Source organism: Littorina saxatilis, linkage group LG2 (assembly GCF_037325665.1).
Source record: "Littorina saxatilis isolate snail1 linkage group LG2, US_GU_Lsax_2.0, whole genome shotgun sequence".
NCBI classification, from domain to species: Eukaryota; Metazoa; Mollusca; class Gastropoda; order Littorinimorpha; family Littorinidae; genus Littorina; species Littorina saxatilis.
The window spans coordinates 103,381,899-103,403,405 of NC_090246.1; the positions used below are offsets into that span (position 1 = coordinate 103,381,899).

General features: G+C 40.4%; 2 protein-coding genes across 2 annotated transcripts in view; both read right to left on the reverse strand.

Moving 5' to 3' along the window:
• The window catches only part of LOC138955261 (mitotic checkpoint serine/threonine-protein kinase BUB1 beta-like), a 64,904-nt gene extending 56,292 nt beyond the window's left edge, over positions 1–8,612 (reverse strand). The window contains exons 1-7 of the mRNA XM_070326901.1: positions 8,284–8,612; positions 7,202–7,261; positions 3,723–3,867; positions 2,905–3,101; positions 2,272–2,626; positions 1,786–1,880; positions 1,231–1,433 (exon numbers count right to left, since the gene is read on the reverse strand). Of these exons, the coding sequence (XP_070183002.1) occupies positions 1,231–1,433; positions 1,786–1,880; positions 2,272–2,626; positions 2,905–3,101; positions 3,723–3,867; positions 7,202–7,261; positions 8,284–8,417 (1,189 nt within the window). The 5' untranslated portion in view covers positions 8,418–8,612. The remainder of the gene's footprint in view (positions 1–1,230; positions 1,434–1,785; positions 1,881–2,271; positions 2,627–2,904; positions 3,102–3,722; positions 3,868–7,201; positions 7,262–8,283) is intronic.
• A 3,751-nt stretch (positions 8,613–12,363) lies between these two features.
• LOC138960409 (glucose-induced degradation protein 4 homolog) lies at positions 12,364–21,398 on the reverse strand. Its single transcript, XM_070332321.1, has 5 exons — positions 21,252–21,398; positions 20,854–21,021; positions 20,233–20,334; positions 18,687–18,817; positions 12,364–15,777 (listed from the first exon to the last, which is right to left on the reverse strand). The coding sequence occupies exons 1-5, from the start codon at positions 21,396–21,398 to the stop codon at positions 15,714–15,716; spliced, it is 612 nt and encodes a 203-aa protein (XP_070188422.1). The 3' UTR covers positions 12,364–15,713.
• Between the last annotated feature and the right edge of the window lie 109 nt (positions 21,399–21,507).

A 21,507-nucleotide genomic window follows, 5' to 3' on the forward strand; every position in this document is an offset into this window, starting at 1 on the left:
GATAGTCCACACAGAAAAGGAGCCTCTTAGTCCAAAATAATCCGGGAGCGTAGCAGAAACACAGCCGGTCTGACACGCGCGAAAAAAGAAAGAGGACGCGCCACCTACATCCTGTAAGGGGGAAGCACTCGGACAGTGCTTGGGATCCACGGTGGCGCATGGTTATGGGAGATAATTGTACCCACTCAGCGTTTTGTCCATCATATATAGGTGAGGTATTCAATCTCAAAAACTTCAGAGAAAATGGGGAAAATGTGAACAATAGCTGTTTTTTAGGCAACATTTATGGCCCCTGCGACCTTGACCTTGAAGCAAGGTCAAGATGCTATGTATGTTTTTTGGGGCCTTGTCATCATACACCATCTTGCCAAATTTGGTACTGATAGACTGAATAGTGTCCAAGAAATATCCAACGTTAAAGTTTTCCGGACGGCCGGACGGACGGACGTCCGGACGGACGGACGGACGGACGGACGGACGACTCGGGTGAGTACATAGACTCACTTTTGCTTCGCATGTGAGTCAATGAGTATTGTGAGTAATGAACACAGTCAAATGAGCCATGAGATAAAGTTAGTGCATGGACACAGTCAAATGAGCCATGAGATAAAGTTAGTGCATGGACACAGTCAAATGAGCCATGAGTCATGATGAGATAAAGTTAGTGCATGGACACAGTCAAATGAGCCATGAGATAAAGTTAGTGCATGGACACAGTCAAATGAGCCATGAGATAAAGTTAGTGCATGGACACAGTCAAATGAGCCATGAGTCATGATGAGATAAAGTTAGTGCATGGACACAGTCAAATGAGCCATGAGATAAAGTTAGTGCATGGACACAGTCAAATGAGCCATGAGATAAAGTTAGTGCATGGACACAGTCAAATGAGCCATGAGATAAAGTTAGTGCATGGACACAGTCAAATGAGCCATGAGATAAAGTTAGTGCATGGACACAGTCAAATGAGCCATGAGATAAAGTTAGTGCATGGACACAGTCAAATGAGCCATGAGATAAAGTTAGTGCATGGACACAGTCAAATGAGCCATGAGATAAAGTTAGTGCATGGACACAGTCAAATGAGCCATGAGATAAAGTTAGTGCATGGACACAGTCAAATGAGCCATGAGATAAAGTTAGTGCATGGACACAGTCAAATGAGCCATGAGATAAAGTTAGTGCATGGACTTAGTGCTTGGGCATGAAAGGGACAGACATTGATATTACCTTCTTGTTGTTTCTTCTTCTTGTACCTGAGACCACGGAGCTCCTCAAAGGAGAACTCCTGAGTACCAGCGTAAACTTTCTCCTTGCAGTACATTGGACGCTCGTCAGGGGCACCCGTGTTTCGAATAGGGTCCAGCATGTATCCTGGTTTCTCCGCCTTTCTGGCGCTCAACACGTGGTTGTCCACCACAGTAGCATTAGTACTGCACAAAACAAAAAAAAACATATCAATTTACTTACTGCTAATACAGCCTGCTGATAATATTCTGAGTATTAGTTTTCATTCAGGGAAAATAAAAATAACAGTACAATTTACTGTAATACCAGAGCAAGCGCACACGCATGCAGCAAAAACATAAGGACACCTGTATGTGCATGTGCACTAACATTTGCATACGCACAGGGATGATGCTAGGATTTGATTTGTTGTGCAAATTTAAAGAATTGACCCTCAAAAGTGTCAGGAATTGTTGGCAGTCCTTGGCATCACCATTCATCAACAGTGAAACAGTTTTGCAATGCTTGAAAAGACAGACAAGGTTTCTGAGTTCTTACTGCTGAGGCTGTGTGGCGTTTTTATCCTCATGAACTGTGAAAGATGGCTGAGCTGGCACGGCAGCTGCTGCTGCAACTGCTCTTCTTTGATGGGCCTGTTACAATACAAAGTCACACATTATAATACAGTCCAAAGTCAAACAGATAAATGAGCAAGTATTGTGGTCAGTCTAAACAACAGTGGTAAAGTTAAAACACATTTGTGTGTACCCTTTTCAAGTTTGTGTGTATGTGTGTGTGTGTGTGTAAGGGCCTAAAACAAGGAAGAATCCACCAATCAGTGTCTCTTTATTAAGCTGGGTGTGCTACAAAGCCAATGATTGGTTTTTCTTCAAAAGCTGGAATTTTCTACCTTTTGATTTATTTCAATTTTTCTCAGGAGGAAGGATGCAAACACTTATTTTTGGGATACACACCACTGACACATCACACTGCAAAGAGTGCAAAGCCCATTTAACACAAGTACATCTATGTTGCACAACTCACTCTAGCTTTGGTCCACACTCCAGGAGCCTGCTCGTTCTCTCGGTTCAGCTGCTCTATAACAGGCACGCTCCTGTATTCCCCGGTTTGCTGTGGTGCTGATGTGATGGGAGCATTTTCATCCTGAAAAACGTGAAACCCTGCACCTGGCTTTTGTCTCTGTGGCACTGGATTGGAAGATCCAAGGGGCCGTGCTAGACCTAGTTTTGCAGTTCCAGTTCTAGTGGTGCCAACACGATGCTTTCTGTCAGCCTTCAGTCCGCCTAGCACTGTTCTTTTCTCTTCCTCCGTCTGTGCGTCCTCTGCCTCACCTCTGGGCTGTAGGGTGATGCCCCGAGCGACTCGCATCTGAAACTCGCTGAAAATATCAAACGTAACACATTCACTAGAAGAATGATAATGAGAGCACAATTTGGTTGGTAAAACAAGCAAGGATCACAAACTTATGCATTGCAAGAAAAAAAATTGAAATATAAAGAAAAGAACAGTAAACTTATAGTCTAACAAATCAAGAAACACTTGCACTTGCGTTGATTTCTACTAAAATGTACAGTATTGGACAAAGCTAGCATTTCTACTGTTCTTAGTCTGCAGAAATTACTCATTTCTATGAGTACTTGAATGAAATATGCAAACCTGTGTTTTAATTTGAGCATATCCAGGGGTTGAGCCCCCCGTGAGATCCCTTCCAGGTAGATAGTGTCAGCCTTCTTGGTGTTGCCCAGGCGTTCCAGGAAATTGGCCCACTCCTCATACAGCAGTGTCAAACTGCAGCCGATGGCATGATCGAACATGTAGGTGTAGATCTCCACTGGGTCGTCAATAAAATTAGCCTGTGACAACATATGAATTTAAAATGTAACACTCAAAAGTCACAAGAAAGGTTCTGGTCAATCTTAAAATGAAACAGGAACATAACAAGCATGTACTATCTTCATGTGTAACAGTAACCCTAACCCTAGACTGAAAGTCAACATCACAAGAAAATAGGAAGATTACTTACATTTTTTCCCTCAATAAACTTATTTCAGTAAATTCCCTTATTCAAAGAAAAGAAACAGCTAATAAAATTTGTTTCTTTTTTTTTAGTTCTTTTGTAACAATGAGCATCAGGGAAGAAGGCAGCAATGAAGAATCAGATTTGAGCAAATATGACCCAGGAACTTTGGAAGGGACAGGTGCAAGAGACGTGCATTGCATGTACATGATAAAGGTTTACCAGTTATCACCTCAACCCCAAACAGAAATTATATTTATAGAATCCTCAGGACCTGACCTGAGTCTTCAACAAACAAATCACTTGTGCACAAAGATAAAACACAATGTAAAATATAAGTCTACATCCTTATAACAGGTTTTTAGTATACCTTTCAAAAATGGACTGTGATTCAGCTAGTTTGTGTTATGCGCACACACACGCACACACACACACACACTCACACACACACACTTACAAACTTAATCCATATCTGAACAAATCGGTGATCATTTTTGTAAGCATCATGATCCTTGAAGTGGGTAAGACAGCGCTGCAGAAGCTCCATTAGGTTTCCATCCTTGACACCACGTGGGAAGTGCTGTTCTGTCCACTTTATGTAACTGTCAAGGTACAACATGAACGAACAAATAACTTTTACTCCAAGGAAAAAAAATCACACCTGTAAATGTAATATATTCACCCCTGAAAGTAAAAACAAGTTGCGTAAGGCGAAAATACAACATTTAGTCAAGCTGTCGAACTCACAGAATGAAACTGAACGCAATGCAATTTTTCAGCAAGACCGTATACTCGTAGCATCGTCAGTCCACCGCTCATGGCAAAGGCAGTGAAATTGACAAGTAGAGCGGGGTAGTAGTTGCGCTGAGAAGGATAGCACGCTTTTCTGTACCTCTCTTCGTTTTAACTTTCTGAGCGTGTTTTTAATCCAAACATATATCTATATGTTTTTGGAATCAGGAACTGACAAGGAATAAGATGAAAGTGTTTTTAAGTTGATTTTGAAAATTTAATTTTGATAATAATTTTTATATTTTTAATTTTCAGAGCTTTCTTTCTTTATTTGGTGTTTAACGTCGTTTTCAACCACGAAGGTTATATCGCGACGGGGAAAGGGGGGGGGGGGGGGAATTTTCAGAGCTTGTTTTTAAAGGCACAGTAAGCCTCCCGTAAACCATCACAGATACGGTCAGGCTTTTACACACAGTACAAACACCTTTTCATTTAAACACTCACCGATTGAGAACATCGTAAAGAGCGAACAATTTTCAAAGAATTTATTTTTGCGTGGTTTATCTTACCCCTGAGCCATCGTGAACCCGTGTGATCCAGTTTCCCTTTTTCACAATGTAGTCCTCAGTTAGTCATTTGAATGCGACTCGATGTGAGCTTATCTACAATAGCACGTTTTTATGCACGAAACAAACGGCTGTGGTTCACAAGAACTCTAGCGATGGCTTTTGACTCTTGAGAGGAACGGCGATATGCATAAACCGTCGTCTGCTACGACCCTTGCGTGACCCTGCTTCCGGGCTTTTCTTTTTTCAAACTTTCACAACTTCGAATTGTACTGATCTTGTCTTGATGAAAAAAGAATTCTTTTATGATTAAAGAATGTTTGTGTAACAAGCTGTCAATTTATTATTTAGATTTTAAAAGTTAGGTCTAGCGCAAAAACGCACCACGGTCCAAAAACATTCTGATAATCATCGATCAACGACTATCGCCAGTTTACATCGATAGAATGAGACCCGAAGGGAAGTAACTCATTTTTGACCTGAGTTCAGGATGGGTCTAAAAAGTGTTCGAGACAATCTGCAAAATTAATTCTTTAAAAATTGCTCGCTCTTTACGTAGGGCACCTAGGATGTTCCCGTTTGGTGAACGTTCAAATGGAAGGGTGTTTGTACTGTGTGTAAAAGCCTGACAGTATCTGTGATGGTTTACGGGAGGCTTACTGTCCGGGCGTGATTTCCGGTATTGAATATTCATAACAGCCGTCCAGCACCAAAACGAGGCGCCATTGTTGTAGAGGACCAAGTCCACAAAAATAAATTCTTTGAAAATTTCTCACGCTTGACAGAAAGCAGCCAGGATGTTCCCGTTCGGTGAGCGTTCAAATGGAAGTATGCTTGTACTGTATTGTAGACGCTCGGGGAGCTCTGTGATGGTTTACGGGAGGCTTACTGTGTCTTTAATCCAAATATAATAACATATTTATATGTTTTTGGAATCAGAAAATGATGAAGAATAAGATGAACGTAAATTTGGATCGTTTTATAAATTGTTTTTTTTTTTTTTTACAATTTTCACGATTTTTAATGACCGAAGTCATTAATTAATTTTTAAGCCACCAAGCTGAAATGCAATACCGAAGTCCGGCCTTCGTCGAAGATTGCTTGGGGAGGGGATGTAGCTCAGTCGGTAGCGCGCTGGATTTGTATCCAGTTGGCCGCTGTCAGCGTGAGTTCGTCCCCACGTTCGGCGAGAGATTTATTTCTCAGAGTCAACTTTGTGTGCAGACTCTCCTCGGTGTCCGAACACCCCCGTGTGTACACGCAAGCACAAGACCAAGTGCGCACGAAAAAGATCCTGTAATCCATGTCAGAGTTCGGTGGGTTATAGAAACACGAAAATACCCAGCATGCTTCCTCGGAAAACGGCGTATGGCTGCCTAAATGGCGGAGAAAAAACGGTCATACACGTAAAAATTCCACTCGTGCAAAAAACATGAGTGTACATGGGAGTTTCAGCCCACGAACCCGGAAGAAGAAGCTTGGCCAAAATTTCAATTAATTTGATTGAAAAATGAGGGTGTGACAGTGCCGCCTCAACTTTTACAAAAAGCCGGATATGACATCAAAGGTATTCATCGAAAAAAACGTCCGAGGATATCATTCCCAGGAACTCTCATGTCAAATTTCATAAAGATCGGTCCAGTAGTTTGGTCTGAATCGCTCTACACACACACGCGCACAGACAGACACACACACACACACATACACCACGACCCTCGTCTCGATTCTCCGTCTATGTTAAAACATTCAGTCAAAACTTGACTAACTGTGAAAAATCAAGAAATATTCAGGATGCAATTCCAAAACAAATTTTACAAGAGATTTACTGAAAAATCCACAAACATGACATTTTACAAATCTATAGTGATCTACACTTCAAAGTTCAATGCACCCATCATCATACGGCTGCTCAGTAAAGGCAGGATTAACCTTAATTTAGCCTTTTTTTTATACATGTATTAATGAATGCAGCATGATAATAATTAATATCAATAAGAAGACGAGGAAGATGCAAGACTATTTCTCATGAATCTGAGAAGAAAAAAACCCACCTGGTGGAATATCATTCACCAAGCCCTGGCAAAATAGCAGGTAGTTGTAGTACTAGGCCAAAACAAAAAAAAATAGTCTGTTTACGGTAACCCGACCGACCCTATTTTTTTCGCGCGACCCTAGACTTTTTTTTTGGATTTGGGGAAAAAAAAAAAAAAAAAAAAATCTTGTTTTTTGCAAAATAACGTAAAAATATGGTTTTTTGGGGAAAAAATTTTTTTTTAACAAAATAAAATAAATCCCGACCTACCGACCCTATTTTTTTGGCCTATGATACCGTAAACAGACCTATTTTTTTTTTGGCCCTACAGTAGTACATGACTACATGCATGGTGTAGTCATACACTTCAACTTCCCTTAAAGTTAAAAGACCCCCCTCTAAGTCGAATTTTAAGATCTATTTTTTCTGCTCATATTCTTTAACCTCCGTATATATACTAAATTGACCTCTGACATTTAGAGACTCTCTCCCTTTTTATGCCCTGATTTTCTCAGATCTTTGGTGGGCTTAAATAAAGTTAAAAGGGGGCAGGGGTTGCGCTGCACTACTGAAGCCGTGAAGGAGCTGAGCTACTTTAGTACTTACCTGTCCCATACTTCCAAAGGATCTTCTCCGTCGTTCATTCTGAGATGCCTTTCAAAGGCACTGAAAAGAAACACAGCCATCATTTATGATTTTTCTCTCCGAGTCTGATTTTGAAGTTTGATTCAACTCCAACTTGCACAGTTCCAGTTTGCTTGTCTTAACTCTTAGTCTTAGTCATACTTGTCCTCGTTAATTAATAAATGAAAGTGTTACTCATAGTCATATCATACACATAAAGAACCATCATACTCCAGAATTAGTCCAGGAGAATAAGTGACGTCACATAGTCATACTGTTGTTACCCTGAAAGTGAAAAAAAGAGTGTGAACCTCAGAGTCGACCCTGGTTCTAAATCCGGATATCTCAAAATTTAAATCCTGCATCAACTAACACCCCTCTCAGCATTTGGTGACTATACAAACAGTGGCTAATATCTCACTCTCAATAAACTAGAGAGAAAAAAAAACACAAAGCAAGCAAACAAGCAAAAGTTTACTCAGCCACTGGAGTTCTGTTTGCCTTTACAACACTAGTTCAAGATAACTGCGAGTACCTACACCTTTTCTGTTTTGCGGCCATGGTAAGCTGGGAATCAGAGGCAGACACCGAGACAGACAGAGAGAGAGAGACAGACAGAGAGAGAGAGAGAGAGAGAGAGAGAGAGAGAGAGAGAGAGAGAGAGAGAGAGAGAGAGAGAGAGAGAGAGAGAGAGAGAGAGAGAGAGAGAGAGAGAGAGAGAGAGAGAGAGAGAGAGAGAGAGAGAGAGAGAGAGAGAGAGAGAGAGAGAGAGAGAGAGAGAGAGAGAGAGAGAGAGAGAGAGAGAGAGAGAGAGAGAGAGAGAGAGAGAGAGAGAGAGAGAGAGAGAGAGAGAGAGAGAGAGAGAGAGAGAGAGAGAGAGAGAGAGAGAGAGAGAGAGAGAGAGAGAGAGAGAGAGAGAGAGAGAGAGAGAGAGAGAGAGAGAGAGAGAGAGAGAGAGAGAGAGAGAGAGAGAGAGAGAGAGAGAGAGAGAGAGAGAGAGAGAGAGAGAGAGAGAGAGAGAGAGAGAGAGAGAGGGAAATAAAGACTCCAGGGCAGGTTCTTACTCTTTCTGGTCTTTGATGAGTTGTAGGTCAGTGGGTGTATGCTGCAAAGCAGATGTCAAATATGCAACCTTCCGTCCTTGTCGAAGTGGCTGGACGTTTTCCTTGCTCAATTCCCATTCATTTGACTCATCCATTGTCAATCGGTTAGGCTACTGTTTATACCACTACAGCAACAAAAATGACAAAACCTGCGTAACGTTTGAAGACCGAATCAAGTTTGAAACTTCCGCTTTGCGCATGCGCGTTGCTACATTGCGACGAGAGTTGCGTCCCTTCGAATAAGGGAGTAATCGTATGTTGTCTGTGGCCTGTGTGGGTCAAACTACTGTCTATATTTTCTCAATTCAAACCACATGCACACACCTGATGCTTTCAGTTAAAACTTTGAATGACTACTCATACAGAATGTTTGTGTACTTGTTGGTGACACATTATGTTTGTGTACTTGTTGGTGACACATTCAAGACAAATCTCAAAACACACCTCTTTCAGCGCAAGTGATTTTTTCCCTCCAGCATCTCCCCACCCACCCCATTCCGCCCCACCTCACCCCCTACCTAGTGCCTAAAATAACGTGTATATATATTTTCTGCGCTTTGTGTCAGCACTGTTTGTGTGTGTGACACGTTTTTCTATAGAAGCCTATTGTGGTTCTTGTGCTTAGGCTGTGTGTTGGACTGTCATTGTATGCCTGCATTATTAGTTGTCAGTAATTATTACATGTGCTGATTGTTCTCTTTGCCTGCGCGCGTATAGTATGTTGGTTATGTTTGGTCATAGTATGTTTGCTTATGTTTGGTCGTTATCTTTGCCTGTGCGTGTATTGTATGCTTGGTCGTTTTCTTTGCCTGTGCATGTATAGTTTGTTGGTTATGTTTGGTCGGTTTCTTTGCCTGTGCGTGTATAGTATGCTTGGTCGATGTATGTATTGTAAAGCGCTAAGAGTAGACATTTTTCTAGAATAGCGCTATAAAAGTTTGCATTATTATTATTATTATTATATATCCTGAATAAATTTAATGCAGACCCAGTAAAATAAAATTTTGAAAACATTTCCTTTAATGAAAAGTTTATTTTGTTTGGTATTGATAAAAATATTAAAGGTAGTACAGTATTTGATTTTATAATATTAAATGCCAATTTTTTTATTTACAAGTGTAAGTATGCAAAAGTTGTTCCTACACTGGTTGCATTTAAAAGAGATTTGAGAAAAAGATATTTGGTAGAAGAATATTTAAGTAAAATTAATTTTAAGTGTAATAATTTTTTCTGGAGTGGTACCCATTTAAACCTCTCAAATTGTCAAATCATTGATTTTTGTTTTGTCTTTGTTTTCGTTATTGTTGTTGAACAAGATAAGGATATTCTTTTATTATGTTGATCGTTATAATTTTTCTTTAAAATCCAGATTATTAAATATGGAGAGAACAGGATTTTGTTGCTATGAGTAGTTCTATAAAATAATTAAATAGAAAGACAAGAAAGGAAACAAGGATTATGTTTATATAATTTAGAAATGTGTTGAATTGGGCTATGTAATTGTACGTTGTGCCTTCCTGTTTTGTTTTTGTTTTTGTATCTGTTTTCTTTTTTCTGTTCTTACAGTAAGGATTGATTTAGGCAGGGTGCACTAAGACACAGGTTCGCACACATGCACACTTCCTTTCATACGTAACACTCCATCCATATGACAAATCATCAGATATTTGGATGATATCATAATCCTTGTTACTCGTGTGTGTTTGTGGAGAAAAGTGCAGTGCACATACATTTTTTTCTTGGTATCTCTTATTTTCCCCATAAGAACCTTGTAAGTGTACGAGAGGAGATACAGTACGGACAGCCCGTGTCTTGAGCAGAGAAAGTAGGTCATTTTAAGCTGACCACTTTTATACAGCCAGATCGGAGTTTTACTCTATTCCTTAGCAAAACTCCGGTACCGAGCGAGTTAATTACTTTCACATGTGCTGCTGAGGCGACCGTGGCTGGCCCTGGGAAGCCGAGCTGACAACAGAGGGGCCTTTGTTCTAGTCCTGCCCTCCCCCTCCCGCAACTGGACTTTACCCCCCCCCCCCCCCCCCCCCCCCATGTAGCTGTAGGAAATGATTCGACTTGAAGATTTTAGGATCTTCTTTGCCCTACCTTTTCTTGTAATGTTTTAATCACATCGTTTTGGGATACAACAAATAACGTCCCTTTTTGTTTTAGGACCATCTTTGTTAAGTTTTACAGTCAGTTTTTATGAAGGTTTGGTGAAGAGGGGCGTGTTCTTTTTACCCTCTCTTTCCACCCCCTTCTTTAGTTTGTTTATTGCCAGGCTTGACGTTTCTTGCTGCTATACTCACAAACTCATACTCTCCCGCTCTCTCTCTCTATTTTATCTTGCCATTCTTTTCCTCGGTATCCCTTTCATTCGTATATCCAATACATGTATTCATTTATTCAGTAGAATGTAGGCGCTATGTTAATCATATATGTGGCTAATACGAATGTACAAAGACGATTGAGACTGGTGTGTGCAGACGGTTTTTGTTATGGCAATGGCCGTTGGTGCTTGGAGCACGAGTTGTTTTTGCGGGTCAGTTTTATGGGCATGGATTTGCCGTTTGATATGAACGTCTTGTGTACGTTTTGTGAACTGAAGAGAAGGAAGAAGTATTGGTGTGTGTGACATAATTGCTCAGTCTTTGAGAGACAGAGTGTAATTGTAAGTTTTGCAGTTCGTCTGCGTTTTTGTCTACCTACAAGTGTTTGGTATCTACAGATACGTTGTAAGGTTTGTCGTTTAAGGACATATGTTTGTACATCATTTTTCATGTGGGTTTTCTTAATAGAAAAGCTTTTGTGTATAATTGAGGAATTTAACTTCAGTTTGTAAGGAGGCTGGCAGCAGGCTCGGAGCCCTCCACCTACCCTCCCTTTTGCTCCCGCGCTGCCAGAGCGGGATTCTCATTGGTCTCGCTAGGGTGACGTGGGAGGAAGCCCCGTTAGCTATAAAAGCCGCTGTCCTCATGAGGTCGGGAGACGTGTGAGAGAGTAGGGTGCCTAATAAGTGCCTGAAGCATGCGTCTCCCCTGTTTTAGTGTCAGGGTCATCAAAACTACCACTGGGGAGAGACTGATACACTGAGTTGGGCAAAAGGTGCGGGAACCTATGCCATCTGCTCGGTGCCTCTCCCCGAAAGATACATTGAGTTGGGCAAAAGGTGCGGGAACCTATGCCATCTGCTCGGTGCCTCTCCCCGAGAGATATACTGAGTTGGGCAAAAGGTGCGGGAACCTATGCCATCTGCTCGGTGCCTCTCCCCGAAAGATACATTGAGTTGGGCAAAAGGTGCGGGAACCTATGCCATCTGCTCGGTGCCTCTCCCCGAAAGATACATTGAGTTGGGCAAAAGGTGCGGGAACCTATGCCATCTGCTCGACAGTGTCTTTCGGGAGTTGCGTGTGGTTTTGTGCCTTGGTGCTTGACCACGTCCTCAATACGCAACTCTTGTCCCACTGGCAATAGTGAACAGTGCGCGCTGTTTACTCGGTTACCACCAGGCTGATTAGAGTAGTGCGTGCCAAGGTTACCAACAAGCAGTGATCGAGTGGCGTCACTCGATTTTGTCCAGGCCCCGAACCCCTGCCCGATTTTTCATCCAGATTAGGACTTAGGTTTTGTTTTCAAAGAGTCAGTTTAGTCGCCAGGGTACCGACAGGTCATGCCCGATTTTTCAGCAGTTTAAGGATTTAGATTTTATTTGTTAGTATAGAAGAAGAGACTGTGTTTAGAGCCAACCTAGATTCTTTATAGATATACTTTCTATGGAAGAACTCACGTAGCCCACGTATGTTTGTTTTGATTGTTTTGGTCTGAATACAATTTGAAATCCTATAATACTCTTGTTGATTTTGTATTTTGTTCGTCTGTTCGTCTGGTGCGTGTGGTTTGAATGCCATCCTGACAAATGCCTTTTAAAACCGCATGCACGGTGACATCTTAGACACACAGTTAATATTCCCGTGAAGCTACCACCGCTCGGCTTTACATGTTCAAAACACCAATTGGAGAGCTACACAAATGTATACACAGGTGTAGGGAAGTATTTCAATGGTTTATTTGCAAAAACACAACCTGCACCAGGTTAATTATATATACACAAATGACATATTTATTCTTTCTTTCTTTATTTGGTGTTTAACGTCGTTTTCAACCATGAAGGTTATATCGCGACGGGGAAAGGGGGGAGATGGGATAGAGCCACTTGTCAATTGTTTCTTGTTCACAAAAGCACTAATCAAAAATTTGCTCCAGGGGCTTGCAACGTAGTACTATGTATTACCTTACTGGGAGAATGCAAGTTTCCAGTGCAAAGGACTTAACATTTCTTACATACTGCTTGACTAAAATCTTTACAAAAATGGACTATATTCTATACAAGAAACACTTAACAAGGGTAAAAAGAGAAACAGAATTCGTTAGTCGCCTCTTACGACATGCTGGGGAGCATCGGGTAAATTCTTCCCCCTTACCCGCGGGGGTGACATATTTATTATCATGCACATGTTGTTGACTGCCATAACAAAAATATTATGAAAAGGAGTAAGGGTGCTTGTGACACAGATTAGAGAGACCTAGATCACGCTTTATCCATGGCCCCCCCCCTTCTCACCTCCTCCCCTCAATCACCGGTGGGTGCTTGTGACACAGATTAGAGAGACCTAGATCACGCTTTATCCATGCCCCTTCTCACCCCCTCCCCTCAATCACTGGTAGCCTGGTACACCTTTCCCTCTTCCTTTTTTTAAAGCACCACATGATTTCAGAATATCTTGAGAAAAACACAAGCCCTTAGAGTAGAGAAGATCCATTTACTGATAATTAAATATTCATTATAAAAGCAGGCAAACATTTCTAGCAAGAAAACTGAGACCCAGTTTACTTCAAAACATGACAATACCTAGCAAAATAATATCTTAAACATACAATTATATCAAATATTACATTTGACCACAAAAATGGTTCCCCTACTTTAAAAGAAAAAAATTGGGGGACTGGTAACATTCCTACTGTAGACTTGTCTCAAATATTTCTTTCAACAAAAATAACTAAATGACAAATATTCCAAAGCTGCTTGTGAAAAGATTATTATAATTATGCTCATAAAACTGAAACTCACAGCATAAAATCAAATTTAGTTTGAAGATTTATGTCATAAAAACAAACAGAGTTGTGTCCTAAAGACAAAATGTTCTTTGCTTTTATGCATTACTGTGTCATTTCATATTTCTTCTGTAATTTTGTATGACTCTCATCAACAACAACACAGCACATACAAATTAGCCTGTAAAAATAAATTACGAATACACTGTACATGAATTTTCCTTAAATCCAAGTCAAAACTGTATTACGATTTGATAGAAAATTTGATTTAAGCAACAATTTTGCTACATGCAAAGCAAAAATGCCAAGAACACCCTCGTAATGAAAGAAATATGGTGGTGTGGCTTCTACTAGAATCTAGAATTCCTTGTGAAACGGACTGTTCTCCCTTGCGTAGCTCACTGACGTCAGCAGCAGGGAGCCCAAAGAAAACTCATGACTCCATGTTACATTGTGATGAGGTAGATGCAAGGTGTGATCCAACAAAAAATAATAACTACATTTATGCTTGGTGTGCACACTTGGGACCAGCTGTAAGGCTCCACCCAAAAATCCTGTTCTTTCCACAAAAAGAGTTTTGTTACATACCCTGAAATGATGCATGCAAAAGGGAATGCAGTGTAACTCCTCAGTTCTAAGCAGTTCAGCCACTTGACAATTCTATGCAATCACAAGTAAAAGCATATCATACCAGAACATACACATGTGATACTATTTTAACTTTATATATATGTGTGGGGCACTCTCTTCTCATAGGCACAACATTGCAGTAGAATTTTGAAGGAGGCTCCTATTACTGAAAACACACTACTAAGCACCACATTTAGTCAGAATGATTATGCTATTACACTGTGGAAGTCACAGAATGAAACTGAATGTACTGCATGTTTGTTCCACCAAGACTAGTTAAACCATAGGTTGACCCAAACCCTTGTAGGCCGACAAAGCGCTGGCATGCTGGCTAGCCGAAGACCAAGATGGGTCATGCTCGAAGCATGCGAAAGTTGTACCTAATTAACCTATTTTCTTCAATTGTGAGCACATTTTTAGAGTAAACTCTATGTCTATATATTTTTGGATTCAGAATTTGACAGGGAATACAAAAATGTCGATTTTAATGGCAACTTAATGAACAAGCTAATGGAGTAAATGTCAATCTCATTGAAGGTTCTTGTATCTTTATAGCTGAAAGCACCCTAGAAATGTCAATGTCAGTGAAGGTTCTTGTATCTTTATAGCTGAAAGCACCTTAGAAATGTCAATGTCAGTGAAGGTTCTTGTATCTTTATAGCTGAAAGCACCCTAGAAATGTCAATGTCAGTGAAGGTTCTTGTATCTTTATAGCTGAAAGCACCCTACAAATGTCAATCTCAGTGAAGGTTCTTGTATCTTTATAGCTGAAAGCACCCTAGAAATGTATATACCTATGGTACACTCTCTTATACATTTGGAAAAACAGCAGTACATAACATGAACAGCTTTTACAAAAAGACATGAGAATGTTAGAATCACAGATAATGAACATGTAACAAGATTGTGACCCATTGACAATCCTGTCTCAAACAGAGCATACCACTAAATGGTAATATCAAAAGGAAGTGTCAAAACGTTGTTTGAAAATCGCCTGCATATTAGAATTTATTGTTATGCTGAATGGAAGTACACGTACTAAAAGTAGCAAGCTCAAAAGTTTGGATGAATCTAAAAACAATCTTAAAATACTGTATGTGTACGTGTGTGTTATAAAGAATTCACCAAATTTAATTGGGGAAAAAGATTCCTGAGATCTACTGTGGCCGCAGCCAACAAGAACAACTGTAACTTATGAATTCTAAAATCTGTTCTGTTCCACCATGCATGTTTTACCTCCGTGAAAAGCTTCACGGCAGTTCAAGAATGCTTCATTGCATTTAAATAAAAAAAGAACTTAATTGAGACAATAAATTTACTATTTGCAGATGAGAGTGGGCTAGTGCATTGCACTGGAACATAAGAGACAGGATTGTCAATGAAAAGCATATGGCATTCGGGACATTCAATGGTTCAACAAAAGCCAGAAAGCAGTTTCAGGTGGCTCATAGCTGACCAGAACATTTAACAACAAACAACCTGTTATAAAGCTAGAAGTGAGAAAAAAAATGTCAGAAAAATCCTTTGTGTCAATCATTCATTCTTCTGTGGTCTTTTGCTATCACCTTTTGCCACGGAACAATCTGCTTATATATTACACATGACATACAACTAACTGGCCTCACTAAATAATGTCAACAGGCTGGCATTTCTCATCGAAACTCATACACTGGTATGCTGTTCTCTTTCACATGGGTCAGGTTGAGTGACTGGTACCTGAAAAATAGGAGTAAATAAGAAAATGTAAAACAAAAACAGAAACAGAAGAAAGAAATCAAAAATGTTAGTAGTAAATTATCATTTGATTAATATACTTACCCAACACACATATAGCAATTTACTTCAGTCTAGTGCTAGAACGCTGTATCGCATCACCTTGGTAACATTATTTAATATCTCAAAATCGGAAAAAGTTGCAGGAGAGCGGGGTGGTACGATCATAGAACCATCAATTCCTGAGAAGAAGAAAAAAACCGGAATGTTCTCGGTTGCTTAGTTTTTTCACAATTGGTCCTCAAAGACGCATGGTGTCATTTTGGAGTTTACTAGACTGACGCCTAAGCTTGCCGACGCTGCCGACAGCCAGTGCACGCTGTGTGTGCTGTAAACAGGTAGGCCTGCACTCTTTGACTCTCGGGGCACGTCTACCCGTACTTGAAACCTGCAAAAGGTCTGCTGCTGATCCACGAATATTGCATGAAAGTACTGCCTTTGGTTTGTCCGTTTGTTTGTGAGTGAGAACAACTCACTAAAATGTTTCTTTCTCTTTGCCCAAAACTGTCCACTCTGTCTTTCTCTTTCACCATGCCACGAACGTGTGTGAACGATAGACTCGTCGCAATAGGGATGTTGAGAGGAGGGATGACTTATACTGATGTTGCAAGGAGATTCGGAGTGACCAGGCAATCAGTTGCCTTGTGGCGAAGAAGGTACCAGCAAAACAACGGTAACGTTCGAGACATGCCTCGCCAAGGACGGCCCCGTGTCACCAATCCTCAGCAAGACCGCTTCATTAGGGTGCAGCATCTGCGTAATCGATTCCACCCGGCTACTGTTACTGCCAGAACCATCCCAGGACTTCGCCGCATCTGCCCGCGTGTCGTCAGGAACCGTCTGAAGGAACATGGCATTCGACCCAGGCGTCCTGCTGTCCGGCCCGTACTGCAACCCAGGCACCGCGCTGCCCGCCTGGCCTGGTGCAGACAGCAGCTTCGTCAGCGTAACCTGCGACAATGGGGCCAAGTTCTCTTCTCTGGTGAAAGCAGGTGTCAACTCTTCCATCATGATGGCAGGCGACGTGTCTACCGACGTGTGGGAGAACGATTCGCTGACCCTTGCGTGGCCCAGAGAAATCATTTTCCTCAGGTAAGTTATCATTTCACAATATCAGACTGATGAATGCCACAATTAACCAAATCAAAAGCACTTTTTGTTGCCCTTTCACTGCCATTGAATTAACAAAAATGTTGACTTTTAAAAGACCAGTGTGGGAGAAAAAAAACTGACGTTTGTGTCTGTGGGTTGTGAATAAAGTGCAGCTGTAAGCAACCTACTGTACACATTTGTCTCACACTTTTTTACCACTGTCTACAGGGGGGGGGGGGGGGGGGGTGGGGTGGCATCACTATGCAAAAATGCTCACCCCAAACACAAAGTAAGAGAAGAGGTACGTGCAAGGATAACCAAGGTGAAGTCTGACCCAAGGAAAAGTCAGACGAAAGGCTGAAAAGCCTAAGCGAAGCAAAACACGTCCGTAGCCACGGAGCGCCGAGTAGAGAATGATTACAATATGGCGGCAAGGTCAGGAAGTCACGTGACTTTGTCCTGTTTATGGGTCAAGGTAGCTCCTTTTTGCATTTAGTCAAGTTTTGACTAAATGTTTTAACGTAGAGGGGGGAATCGAGACGAGGGTGTGATGAATGTGTGTGTGTGTGTGTGTGTGTGTGTGTGTGTCTGTCTGTGCGTGTGTGTGTGTAGAGCGATTCAGACTAAACTACTGGACCAATCTTTATGAAATTTTACATGAGAGTTCCTGGGAATGATATCCCCAGACGTTTTTTTCTTTTTTTCCATAAATGTCTTTGATGACGTCATATCCGGCTTTTTGTAAAAGTTGAGGCGGCACTGTCACACCCTCATTTTTCAATCAAATTGATTGAAATTTTGGCCAAGCAATCTTCGACGAAGGCCGGGCTTCGGTATTGCATTTCAGGTTGGTGGCTTAAAAATTAATTAATGACTTTGGTCATTAAAAATCTGAAAATTGTTAAAAAATTTTTTTTTTATAAAACGATCCAAATTTACGTTCATCTTATTCTTTATCATGTTCTGATTCCAAAAACATATAAATATGTTATATTTAGATTAAAAACAAGCTCTAAAAATTAAAAATATAAAAATTATGATCAAAATTAAATTTCCGAAATCGATTTAAAAACAATTTCATCTTATTCCTTGTCGGTTCCTGATTCAAAAAACATATAGATATGATATGTTTGGATTAAAAACACGCTCAGAAACTTAACACGAAGAGAGGTACAGTAAAGCGTGCTATGAAGCACAGCGCAACCGCTATCGCGCCAAACAGGCTCGTCACTTTCACTGCCTTTTGCACGAGCGGCGGACTACGTTCAGTTTCATTCTGTGAGTTCCACAGCTTGACTAAATGTAGTAATTTCGCCTTACGCGACTTGTTTAGAGTTGCCTCCCTTGTTACCAAGGTGATGCGATGCAGCATTCTAGCACTAGACTGAAGTAAATTGCTATATGTGAGTTGGGTTAAGATATGTAATTTAATTTGAATTTATATGAGTGCTCACTGCATTCCCTCCTCACAATCCTTTCACACTTCCCTTATTTTTATTTTTTTGCAAACTCTCACTAACACCAACAATTTTGCTTATTTATATTTATATATTTTGCTTTCTGCTTTACCTCACTCTAATAAGCTCAAAATGATCACACATATATGCTTGCATACAGGCGCACACAAACATACACACATATACACACACCAAAACATCACACCATTCACTCAAATGCCCAGTGGGATAGTACTATACTATTCTTCATCCATGTCAGCTATTTCTTTTAATCAAAACTACAAGAAACAAAAAAACTAATACCATTCTGAGCTTCTGTGGTAGTAATATCCCTCAATAGTTGCAGTACTTTTCTGGAAGCATATGTAATAAAATCCTGCAAATGATGCTCCACTGATGTCTTTGATAGTGTGGTCTGGCACCAAGAAGTGTTCCTGTCAAGACAGAAATCAGGACCCAACTATTAGTGGACTGGGTGGCCGAGTGGTAACGCACTTGCGCTCGGAATCGAGAGGTTGCGTGTTCGACCCTGGGTCGGGCCGCTATTTTCTCCCCCCTTTCCTAACCTAGATGGTGGGTTCAAGTGCTAGTCTTTCGGATGAGACGAAAAACCGAGGTCCCTTCGTGTACACTATATTGGGGTGTGCACGTTAAAGATCCCACGATTGACAAAAGGGTCTTTCCTGGCAAAATTGTATAGGCATAGATAAAAATGTCCATCAAATACCCGTGTGACTTGGAATAAAGGCCGCAAAAGGTGAACATTCGCCTAACAGGCTTGAGGTTTGCTGGTCGATGTGAATGCGTGATATATTGTGTAAAAAATTCCATCTCACACGGCATAAAAGCGCTTTGAACTTCGGATAAGGCGCTATATAAATAAAGAGAATTATTATTATTATTATTATAATTATTATTATTATTATAACATATTTATCAATAAAGAATTCACAAAATATAAAGTTCATACATGTATGTCTATATATTTTATTTCCTAAACATGTGAAATGGAATCCTAGCAAATATGCACACACACACATGCACGCGCATACGTACGTACACACATACACACACACACACACCACTCGGCCACACGTGGTCTGGGTGGCCGAGTGGTAACGCACTTGCGCTCGGAATCGAGGTTGCGTGTTCGACCCTGGGTCGGGCCGCTATTTTCTCCCCCCATTCCTAACCTAGGTGGTGGGTTCAAGTGCTAGTCTTTCGGATGAGACGAAAAACCGAGGTCCCGTGTACACTACATTGGGGTGTGCACGTTAAAGATCCCACGATTGACAAAAGGGTCTTTCCTGGCAAAATTGGATAGACATATATAAAAAAAAAATGTCCACCAAATACCCATGTGACTTGGAATAATAGGCCGTGAAAAGTATATACTCGCCTAACACGCTTGAGATTTACTGGCCGATGTGAATGCATGATATATTGTGTAAAAAATTCCATCTCACACGGCATATTGTAAACGCCATGGGCCTCCCTCTGGGAGGGTATGTGCGTAGAAATACTCACTAATAATAACACCAACATTCATTCCAAGAAATAGAACCCAAAAGATTAGACAATTACCAGTCCTGCATACCCTCAAAATAAACATTATTTTAAAAATTATATCAAGAGTGGATGAACATATCCTCATTATGCTTTTGTTAACCCCAAACAATTAAACATATAAAAAATTACTGCCATCACTTTTTCCATTTTCAGATTTGAATAAAAATCATAATTGCACAAATAAATGCTTACACTGTCTAAAGTTGCTAAGAACGGCAGATAATAATGTATGCATAAACTCCTGTTACCTAAAAAATAGTAAAATGGGGGAACAAATTACCTTCCATCTCATAAAGACGAAGTCTGTCCGATCTAGCTCATCATAATCAAAAGTGTCGGAGTTGAACGTCTTTGCAAAGTTGTAAAATGAAAGGAACTTGCCCTGAAACATAAATGTTTTCTGTTGTTACTGTCCAAATCAGAGAAACAAGGCCTAGATCATTAGCATGCTGAATCAGGTTAGTTTACATAATATTAGAGAATACACAATATAACATTCAGCAATGTCTGCACTCACAGTAATACACATATAGATAGATATTAAGATAACATAAACAAACTAAACTTTCACTTTCAGCATGCTCCCTTTTGGCTTTTGTGCACAAAATGACATAATATGTGGCCATCCTCAGCTGTAACTTTTAGTTTTATACCCATTAACGCTTAAACAGGTAACATTAACAGAAAAGAAGTGTGTAAACCACTCAGCTCTAAATAACTACAGCTTAAATTATGCCCAAAATGTAATGGGGCTCCACCCCAAGAAAAAATAAAGAAAAAAAGACAGTAATAGCAGAACTAGGGAGACATACATCAATCAAAAAATGAATAAAATGACAAACGACTATTACTTGAAGGCTGAACAAAACAGAACATGTTTTAGTCTTGTTTAGTCTTTTACCCAGTGTTTCCTGTCAACATCCTCATCTGCGTCCCATTTCCTGGTGAGAAAAGGGTGCTTCTTGCTGATGATCTCTCCATCAAAGAATGTCGTCAACGTTGGGAACTCCTCTGTCAGACCCTTGATTTTCAGGTAACCACACAGGTAAGAATTTGCATGGTCCACATGCTGAAAAATAAAAAAATCAAGAAATTTCTTTTTTTTTAATAACAATCATAACATTGACAATGTAAATGCCTGCAACAAAGTTGGCACTGTTGTAAAGATCTGGATTCAACTGGACCTGCAGTTGTTCCAGTCATTGACAAGCAATTTAGTAAGTAAGAATATGTTTACCAACTTTTACTATTCATTAGTTTACATGTCTGTATTATAAGAACTAAAAGTGCGCAGTGTACCTGAAGGACAACCTCCACGTCGTAGGAATTGCCCTTGCTTTTCTGGTAGCCCGTAAATCTGGAGCCGTTGTAAAGCAGGGTCGACTGAAAGCCTGGAATGCCTGCGTTTGCAGGAGGAGGTGGGTCGATTGTTGTTAAACCTGGCATGATGTTCGAAAATCTACATGACGGTTCACCCAACTTTCTGTGTTGCAGTTTAACACAGTGACGATGAACCGAGCAACATGATTGGCAAAATTGAACGCATCAGACAAAT